Source organism: Trachurus japonicus, chromosome 24 (assembly GCF_045865225.1).
Source record: "Trachurus japonicus isolate A0001 chromosome 24, Traja_1.0".
Lineage (NCBI taxonomy): Eukaryota > Metazoa > Chordata > Actinopteri > Carangiformes > Carangidae > Trachurus > Trachurus japonicus.
Window position 1 is genome coordinate 17242175 of NC_140930.1, and position 11028 is coordinate 17253202.

Genomic DNA, 11028 nt, shown 5'->3' on the forward strand with positions numbered 1-11028 from the left:
GATGTTACCTCAACATGTGCCTGCTATACTGACACAAATGTGTTAATGTGCTAAAAGGTCTGTGAAAACTCCGGTGTGAAGTAATTTGAATGTAAGTAACTAACATTGCACGTTTGCAACAGTCAAACAGTCATTTGTGTATAGTTGCTGATAAGAGTTATCTATTATTTCATGCTGCTGGTCTGATAATGGTTTCATACTTGAATCAGAAATATCTTTAGATCTTGAAGCATCCTGTCTATGTGAAATAGTCTCGTCTGTGACATCAAGTACATGAAACATGTAGTCTTTATTGCACAGCAGATGTATGTATACACAATCCTCCATCTTCTCTGAGTCTATACACAGTGAGACAATAGCACTTATCAAGTCAAAGGGTTGGGGTCTTTTTGTCTAATACAATTCAGTGTTGTTATAAATGATTAATAGTGTTAATACACAGATTATTTCAATAGAAATTTAAACATTTTAATAAAGTCATCGTTGGCTGGAATGGAAAGTCGTACAATATAGATGTATCGTAAAAAGCACATGCACACAGTGTATGCAAAGCATCCAGTAAACAGTCTCACATGCTCTGCCATTGAGTTGTACATGCCTCCTCTCAGTGTTTGATACTGTACGCCCCTTCACACTGTCAACAAGTCGTACAAAACCTGCCTCTTTATTTTGGCAGAGTTACTAATAGTGTGTCCAGTATCAAACTAAAGGTAGAAAATAGAAGTACAAAATAAGGAAGAACTCACTTCCCATGACTGAGTGAAAAATGTCCATGTCCCAAAAAGAAATCTAAAGTGTGTGTTTCCAAAAGATAAGCAGCAGAAAATGAGTCCATATCTTGTGAGGAACATCAATCGTACCAGCCTTATTTGCACATAAAATCAATCTGAAAGTAGTTGTAGAGACGCCGTGTCCACAGGATCGTCTGTAGGTTCACTCGCTACAAAAAACTGTCATTGACGTAACTGACATTCACTTCCCTCTTGAAGAGCTCTGTCGATAAAAACATCAATGGACGCCGCCATCAATCTTAGAAAAGTTTTGTTCCCGCATCCCAACCGTTGTCAGGGTGACGGTAGCTCAGGGCGACAAATGGGACCTGAAGCTGCGTGGTCTGATCATCATGCTGACTTTTCGTAGAGAGTAATAGTCAGAGTCTCTCCAGGAGTGCCAAACTATCCCGTCGGGACCCAGCGGCCCCCGGCCTTTAGGGGTGTAGTGGCCTCCCTGCAAGATAGAGAAGAAGTAAAGACACATGACTTCAATTAAATAATTAAAGCCACAGTTAGTCTGTGTCTTACCCTGTAGTAGACGCCATTAAGGTTGGCATAGAAGCACTGGTTGTACCACCAACCGCCATGAGAGATCTCAGCACAGATGTTACCACTGTCTGGTGTACTGAAGCCCTGCTTGTCGTGGTACCAGCTGAATGAGTCCTGCACTGTGCCACTGAAGCCTGACACATGGAGACGGTACTGATGCTCCTCATCGTCTACACTGCACACACACATATAGAGGAACAGTAAAATATAATGCATGACATACAGGTGGTTGTGCCTGTGTTTGTTAAAGGGATAGTTCACCCAAAATTCAAATTGCACTCATTATCTACTCACCCTCATGTCGACTAAGGGCTGGGAGAAGTTTCAGAGTTATCCGTGGCTTCTCTGAGTTACAGGGGGTCTTGGCCGTCCAAATTGGACGAACCAGGAAGAGGAGCTTCCACTACAAACAAGCTTGAAATATAGACTTTCGGAACAATTTCGCATTTCAGGGCTTCAATACAAGACGGACGTTACATACGAGCAGCATGGAGGTATTTGGATGTTTTTTGGTGTGTCTTTTTGTTACGAAGAAAAGTGGTATCCATTTGCAACCGTTATATGGACATGCACTGCTACACCAAAACCCCCTGTAACTCAGAGAAGCCACGGATAACTCTGAAAATTCTCCCAGCCCTTAGTCCACATAAGGGTGAGTAGATAATGAGTGCAATTTGAATTTTGGGTGAACTATTCCTTTAACCTGCTTTCACATGAAGGTATGACACTGACCTGAAGCTCTGGTAGACGGCGTGTTTGTGCTTATTGGTCCAGTCCTCCAGGTTGATGCGGAGGCTGTAGTCTCCCTGGGTGCTCAGCTCGTGTATGTGGTCATTTCCCAGCCAGAACTCTGAGTGCAGGTCCCCGAAACCGTCCCTGTATTCCCTCCAGCTGCGGTCAAAGCTCACAGAGCCGTCAACTCGCCGCTGGATCACAGTCCAGCCACCACCTGAGGCAAAGAGAAGGCCAAGGGAGAGAAGCGTATGCCATGTTTAACCGAGGACAGCAGGTCAGCCACACATTAGTGTCACATTAGTGTTGCTCAGTGACACTAAAATCGGTGTGTGCATGCCAGCACAGTGACTGATTCAGTTTAATTACAGTCAAACCCATACAGAAATATAATATAGATTTATGTCCTTGTTGTGAGAGTGATAATGCCACATATACCTATCACGTGTTACTTTCACATATACATCCCCTTTATTAAGATAGCCTACATTTATAAGATATCGAAAATACCCATAGACAAAATGGGTACAGTTACTTTATGATTAATATTCCATTAATCAAATGCATATTAGTGTTTTCAAGTGTTTTTCTTATTCATTTCAGTAGTCTTTTTCTCATTCTGGGAAAGCAGTCTTGTAGATCTAAGTGTATACTGTATAATATGAGCATAATTATGTTAAAAGACTTTGTGATGGGGATATATTTATAGAGCACATGTCAGCAGGTATACATAAGTATATTAGTACATACATGTACACTGCCCGGTCAAAAAAGTCACCACTTGGATTTAACTAAGCTAATAGGTAAGAGCCTCCCATTAGATAATTGCTGCATAGATGATTATGTTTCAGCTGGCAATAACTCATTAAACCCTAACTGATGCAGTCTCATTTCTTAAACAAACATGTTGGAAGACACATCCTGTGGTGGTGGAAAAGATGTTAATCTCTTTCAGAAGGGTCAAATTATTGGCATCAAGCAAAGAAAACATCCAAGGAGATTGCTGAGACTGCTTAAATTGGGTTAAGAATTGTCCAACACATTATTAAAAACTGGAAGGATAGTGGGTAACCATCATCTTCAAGGAAGAAATGTGGTTCAATGTGACCACATTTCCTCCAGTCCAGACCTTAACCCCATTGAGAATCTTTGAAAAATTATTGCAACTCTGGATGGAAATAAATGTTGTGACATTGCAGAAGCTTATCGAAATGATGTCACAGCAAATGCGTGTCATAATCAAAGCTACAGGCAGTCCAATTAATTTTTTTGTATGGGCAATGTATTTGTATGGGCAAGGCATACCATTTATTTTAGGCCTGCATGTATGTCATATATACATTACATTAGAGGCAATTTTCTACCCATGTGTAATGTGTCATGCATGGGTTGTGTGTGTATATGTGGCTCACCGTCTGTGTCCATATCACAGTAAACCTCCACAGGCATGCCTGCCAGTGATGGTACCACAGTGTAGAGGCCTGATCTCCTCACTCCATTGTAGTAGATGGAGGCACAGTCAACGGGACAGTTCCTCACATGCTGCTCTGGAGGAAGAAAATGAGAGACAGGATGTGTAAACAAGTGAGTAAATCAACAAGGGGAGTCTGGCTCCCTCTGCTGGAGGAATCAGTGTGTACAAGTGTGTACCTGGGTTCAGAGCCTCTTGTGCACTCATGAGAGGGTTGGGACGGACGATGTTGATCAAACAACCAGGGCTTCTTTTTACTTTGTTCACCAAAAGTGTCAGATTATGGAGTTGGTTCTAAACAAGGAGATAAACACATCACACTATCAAGACAACTAACATTTAGGAAATTGCTCAAACCATGTTCGTTAGGCACAAGGAAACCTAGTCCACCTGTAGGTCCAGGATCAGAGTGCCCTGAAGGTGCAGCAGGGTGGTGGCTTCAGCATAGTGCAGCTCCAAGTCATGAAAACGCTGTTCCAAGGAGACGTTCAGATGGTGTCTCTCTTCACTCTGACATTTGTACAGATACAGATACAGATACAGAAGACTTTATTGTTCCTCGAAGGGCAATTCAGTTTCTACAGTCCACCGTGACCATACACATACAGTCAGTCACACACAGCCTAACACACGTAGCAGAGTTAGCATGATGGAACAGAGGAATGTACAAATAAATCTCATGTATATATAAATAAAAACTCATAATACACAAAGGCAATTGTCAATAAAGTGCAATAATGAAAGAATGCAGAGAGCAGAATAAATAACAATGGTAAGAATAAAGAGATAAAAAAGATTCACGTGGTCAGCTCTGCATTTAACAGCATGACCGCTTTTCCACACAAAGACACAAACAGAAACATCCACTTATTGTGTGTCACAGAGCACACAAACTATCATCAATTTTAGTGATATAGCCTATAAAAAGTGTCAGTTTTGATCTTAGCATTTTAGTCACATTTTTGACAAGGTAAGACTCATTCAACATAAGTTTTCCATAGTGACTTCAATGTTTTTTGCTTGTTTACTCTGTTTTGACATGATGTAAAAATTTAGTGTGCTGAAATGTTACTAAAAACCTACAGAAAAAATGTAAATCATCAAATCGTGTGGCTCCCTCACCCGTCCTCATGCAACACCAGAGTGCAGGGCACTCACTTTAGGCGGCTTGCTTAATTAAAATCCACTAAAAGTAATGAATACTCTAGTTTTTCTACTTTATCTCTCTGCACACATTAGAATAAAATAACCAGGACAAACCAAAGAAGTTCAACAAGTCCTCTGTTTTAAAACCTAAAGACACTTCTGTATGTGGTCTATTCCTGGCCTGGATACGGAGGATAACACTAACTCCCATTACCTGTACCCTCACCCTGTAGCCCTCTCCTCTGCCCTCTTTAATGTACAACACATGAGGTGTTTCGACCAGCCACCCGTGGCCACTGGCCGCTCCAGCTGAGAGTCTTTGTTTGTGTGGGCTCGTTGCCTGAGACGCATGAGGCAACACGTGGAAGAGTAGGAGGCTAATCCTGTTAGTGGCTAAGGTCAAGGACATGCTAGGGAGGGGGGGTGAAGACAGCTTGATGACCAGGCTCAACGTTACAGTGCAGAAGTCTACGCAAGAAATAATGTCTTGTCCGTGCTCTAACCTGCAGACACTGACATTAAACAGCTGGTCAGACTGTTCAGAACAGTCTTGGTGAAGTGAAAGACAACAAAGGCTTATTTGATCAAACATTTAAGTCTGAAAAAGCCCTAGGCTGTCTAGTCTGGCTCTAAAGTGGTATATCGAATACCAAACATTCATTCAACAACAGATTTACAAGAGCAAACAAAGTTTACTGTCCAAATGAGGAGTTCTGTTATATGTCTATGAAAAAGTCACTTTTACACAGCATCCACTGAGGCTCCAGGGAGACAAGAGCAAGTGTCCAAAGCAGCTGAAAGGATTGTTACTGATACTTGACCCAGGTCTGCTAAGTCGATATGGGAATCTCACCTGCAGCTCGAGGACTTTGATGCGGTGGCGGTGGTTCCTCAGCTCCTCCTGCAGCTCAGAGATGGTCTCCTTCAGAGCCATGATCTGCTGTTTCCTCTCCTCGTTCTCGTGCAGCCAGTAGGAGACCTCGTCGGTGCAGCGAAACATATCTGGACATCTCTGCTCGTCCAGCTGAGGCAGCGTGGCCACCAGGCGACACATCCCGTTCTCCAACATCTGTGATTTGATCAAGACTAAATCAGCTTCTTTTCAGACAGGGAAGAGTGTGCCTGATGATTCCCACAGACTCCAAATCAAAATATTGATTATTTACCCTCCATTATCCTGCCCTTAGGGAAAGAAACAATAAGACAATAATTATACAATAAATGCTTCAGATTTGACTCATATTAATAAATTCATTATTCTAATGGTCATTTACTTCTGCAGTAATGGAAAGTTATGTACTGCATGTACTGAAGTACTGTACTTACACTTATATGATTCTGAGATATTTGTACTATAGCCTACTATAATATTTTCAGTTCAAGTAGTTACAGCACCATTAAACCATTTATGTAACTGAGGCTCAAGGACATGAAAGAATTCAATATTAGACTAAAAGATGAAATATGAACACCAATCTCTGTGTCAGATCTTTTTTATGGCTTTGATCTGCCACATTCATCATCTCAACACCCCAAAGACTATCCCAGAGTTTGGAGACCACTGGACTAAACTCATTGCATCTTAACTAGCTCCTACAGTTACACAATATTACATCAGTACTAACAATCTAGTATCATATTTGATAATGTATCAAGGAAAGCATATATAGATGTTTACTTGAAATAAACAAATCTCCATTATTTTAGGATAAAAGCATGTCTTCCTCCACTTCTGTCTCACATGTTTAAATGTCTGACAGCTAGTCCACTTTTTCAGTGTTGTGAAGTTGGAAATCAAACATAATTATGAATTCTGCTAAGCTGACATATTGTTCCACAGAGTCAACACAGTAAAAGAAGCAAGCAGCAGTTATAAACTTCATCTGTGTGCTTTCTGTGTTTACATCATCATTACCTGGTTAGTGTACTCCCCACACTGGGACCCACCACCATTGCGCTGGGCGGTAGCGTTCAGCTCGTCTGCTTTGGTCTCTGGGAGCAACACGATGAGGATACAGAGGGCAGAGCACATGCTCCAGCCCGGGGGGTTGGTTAAGGACAGGAGAGACATTGTTGCCGGTTAGTCCCGGTTAGTCTTTCCCTGCCTTGTGTGTGAGAGAGGGGGTGGGACTCCAGTGTGTATCAGGCTCTGCTGGCTCTCCCTGCAGGGTTAGCAACACAAACAAATTAATTTATTACATCCCTTTAATAGAGTATTGTCTAATTCATGAAATTATATACAAAGAAATGCATGTTCTCTCTCCATGTCACATCTCTTCGCCTTTGTCTCAGTAACGAGACATGAACGTAGGAAAGTGAGATTAATTAAGAGGGAGGTGATCCCCTCGGTCTATCACATTACTTTGGTTTGTCCTCAGGTAGCTCAGTAAACACACACACACATGTTCACACACGCCACCTACTCTCTTAGCCAAACTGAGATTCTGGCTTCAACAAATCTAGATTAGGTACTAGGTAGTCGTCATTGTTTTATAACCTACTATATCTAACCCAATAAATCTAAAAGGCAATGAATAAAGAGAACAGGACAGACATGTCTGTGTTCTCTCACTTCCTGTGGAGGAACAAACATGTTTACTTTACTGTGCACCTGTAGCACCTGTGGTAATGGTGGTGTACTCACCCTGGTTACAGAGCATCTCCAACCCCATCCCTGGCCCATTTCAGGCTGAGGGGTTATCTCCATTTTCTTCTCCTCCTCCTCTGTCACTCCTCCTGAGTTGCTTTCTCTCACACTCTGTGAGACTCATGCTCATCTACCGTCTCTCACTCTCTCTCTCTCTCGAAATCTCGCTCTCTCTGTATCTTAGTCTCATAATCCACCTCTAAGAGGATTCGCAGTGACTGAGAGGCAGACAAACAGAGAAGCACTAATAAAAAAAATAGCAAGAGAAAATGCTGTCAGAAAAAGTGTCTTTTTTTTTCCTTCATGCAACTATTAACTCATTGTGCTGTTTTGGCTTTCTTTACTCATTACATCACATACTGCAGCCATAATGTGCTGAATTGTGTTTCATGTTTATAAAACATTTTGGAATTTACTCACTATTGTTGTTAATTAAATTGTTGCATTGGAGACTAATAACAGGCATAGGGAAGAAATAAATTGCAACAAAAGTCATATTTTAAAAAGTCACAACAATGAAGATGCATGGGGTCAATTCACATTCACATTCACATTCACAATTCACATTCACGTAAAGCGCATATTATATTCATCAACAAAACACCCACATACATCTTCACATAAGCATCACCTCCAGGCACAGTAATCCTGCTCAAAGCCAGTGGTAATGAAGGCTGATGTGAGTGGGAGTATGAGGGGTGCTGATCCTATTACAGTAGCCAAGCCGCTCTTTCCATCTTTATACCGTTGACTATGGCTCTTAAACATTCACTGTCACAGTTTTTATTAAGACATTAAGCTGCTGCTGATGGCCCTGTTCTTATGTGTCTTTGGGTGCCATTATAACGTAGCTTTTAAAAATTCAACATTGTATTGGGGCTGTAGCTATATAGATTTATGGTACTGCCTGAGGCATCTCTGTCAGTTTAATTTGTATTTAAACGGGCCTGGGAGTGGAAAACAGAGCGATCATGCACTTTTCAAAGAGTTCAGCTGTTATAGTCAGGATTCAGCACATTACAAAATGATAGTGCAGTGTTTAACTATTGCAAATAAAGGTGTGCATATTAGGTCTCAGGGATGTAAAATATCCTTCATTAAATGTTTTTCTATGGTGCTGATCCAGGATAATGATACAACAGAAACCCTACATGTAGAGCCACATGGTGGCACCATGTTACAACTCAGACCTGCTGGTCTTGACTGTGGTGATAAGGAGCTTCCTCACTGATGGAGCAGACACACAATGCAGACATCACAGAGGTCTGCAAAGCCTGGTGGTTTGTAGTAATAAAAATGATAAACTTTATTTATAGAGCACTTATCAAACAACTGTAGCCTACAAAGTGCTTTACTGAGAAAGTTAGGGTAAGGGTTCAAAACCCCGACAAAATCAAGTAAGAAATTGGGGACAAAATTAAACATTAGAATGCCAATAAAACTGGTGGAGCTGTATGGAAACAAGCTAATTGGGAAAATGACAGAAAACCTGCAGCTCAGCTAAAACCAGGAAATGTAATCTGGGCACAGGGACAAATAGTTTAATTCCATCTGATCGTCCTGGCCATTTTTAATCATAATTTTCAAAAATGACCAAAAAATTACACACCCATGATAAAGAATTAGTACACATTGATTTTTTCAAGGTAGCCAACAATATTTTAGACACACAGCATTTTGAGTTTGATAAACTGCTGTTTGCTCAATTGGAATCAACATAGTCAGACTCAGACACAACGACATCTGCTTGAGGATCAATAGTTGCTGATGGATTTGTTTTACAGTCTTACTGTAATTATCATTGGAAACCACAATGAAACACATTTTATAGACTAGATACAACCTCATTCCTAATGGTTGTATGCCTCCACCAACCAGCCAAATATACAATAGTTACATCAATTCTACAGCCTGAACTGGCAACTATACAGGATGACCACAATTTCAATTTGCCTTTATTTCTTGAGGCAATTTCTTTTAAAGACTTTATCACATTTATCTGAGGCTAAAATGTACTGCAGGGAACAGAAACTAATCACTTGGTCATCACTTGTCTATTACTTAGAAAAGTTCAGAAAACGTCTAACCTTGATGTTGGCTATGTAACAAAACTTGCAAATAGTTCCTTTAAGGACAGTGGAAAGGTGAAGTTTATTATTTCTTAAATTATGGACTTTATTCAAACCGTCTGCTGCAAAATTAATTTACATTTTTGACTTAATTTACAACTTGGGAAACAGAGATAACTTCACATTAAAGCCAAAGCAGTAACGCTGTTCACAGGTACATTTCATGCATTTAAATCGATTCGCCATGTTGAATTATTCATCATACACACACAAAAAAAGTAGGAAAACATTTGTCATGATTCAAAGTGGCTATTTGCGACACGCTGACATCAAGCTGAAAGCTGAGGCTCAGTGATGTGACAGCTCGACAGGATGCAGGTCATGGAGGGGATGTTTTAAGAAGGAGGTGCAAAGCGAGGGGATGGCGGCGGTGGGAGGTATGTCACTATTTGTGTTGGGAACATGACGCACGTGTAGAACAACATGATGAGAGCTCAGGAGCGGATAAATAGAATTTGAATTGATCTATCCTGCTCTCTTCTCCTGACAAACAATACGAGACCTTTTGCTAAAAGGCAAACGGCCTAGAGACCAGTCATGTGTAAGGTAAGGCACAAATGTCCATCACACAGGCTGAAATAACTGTAACTCTATAAAACTGTTGCTCTACATTGACGAAGAATGAGTACACTGCACTCACCGAGACTCTCAATTTGATTTACATCAGAAATATGTCAGGTTCCTGGAAGAAAATATTTTATGAATAAATGTGAGGTTATGTATAATCACACAAACCCAGTGGACTGTCTAAACTCACACTCAGCATGTTTCTCCTTTGATCTGATCTGACACAGCTTGAGCTGTACTTGAGGACAGATTATGGACATTAAACAGAAAAGCTCCAATTAACGAGCGAGGAAACAATAATGAATGCAGATGCCACCGTACAGTCAGTGCACAGCAGGTCAGAGGTCAGTGAGTGGTTTAGAATGGAAATGATGGAGGTCTACTGCTACAAATAGAAAAGGGCTGGACCTCTTGAGATGTTGGGTATCCATTGCACCACACCGATAAACCAGGGAGCTCTTCTGTTGTTTGCTTATGCTGCTGTCCATATATTTCTTAAACCGCCTCCACCCGCAGGCTCCAAGCTCCTAAGGCGGGAATCTGCTGCCATCGCTCACACTCCCTGCTGTGCTGAGCTTGGTGTTTCCTTGTGGGAAGCCATTAGGTCAGGGCTGCATATTAACGCTGCACATATTCTTCATTCACACAGTCATCCATTACAGGTGAGTTGGGACTGGCTGCACATTAACTCTACGTGAAATGTTAGCATGTGGATAAATGTATGCGTATGCTAACATATATTATCTAAACTAATAAATGAACAGTCACGCCTGTGGGGATTATTGATAAGCCAGTGTTTATTGATCCATACATTTCTCTAAGTCTAGGAATGGACTCTATTTTCTCTTTCAGAGACATGCAATGAATCATATCACTTCAGGTCAGTTTCAGTCCCTCTGAACCGGCGCTGTCAAACAAACACAGTCAGGGTTCAGAGCTCTGGCTGAAGAGCTGACATTTTCTTGAGAGAAACTGTAATGTAGTCCTCATTAGCAACAGAGCGGCAAGGTGCTT

At 41.1% G+C, this 11028-nt stretch overlaps 1 protein-coding gene across 1 annotated transcript; it reads right to left on the reverse strand.

Annotated features, from left to right (window-relative positions):
- Nucleotides 1-270: 270 nt before the first annotated feature.
- LOC146961778 (angiopoietin-related protein 7) lies at nt 271-9452 on the reverse strand. The gene is made up of 9 exons (XM_085771518.1): nt 7316-9452; nt 6587-6833; nt 5525-5740; nt 3916-4035; nt 3705-3819; nt 3467-3601; nt 2055-2271; nt 1302-1497; nt 271-1227 (listed from the first exon to the last, which is right to left on the reverse strand). Exons 2-9 carry the CDS (start codon nt 6740-6742, stop codon nt 1081-1083), a joined length of 1302 nt encoding a protein of 433 aa, XP_085627644.1. The 5' UTR covers nt 6743-6833; nt 7316-9452; the 3' UTR covers nt 271-1080.
- Nucleotides 9453-11028: the final 1576 nt, after the last annotated feature.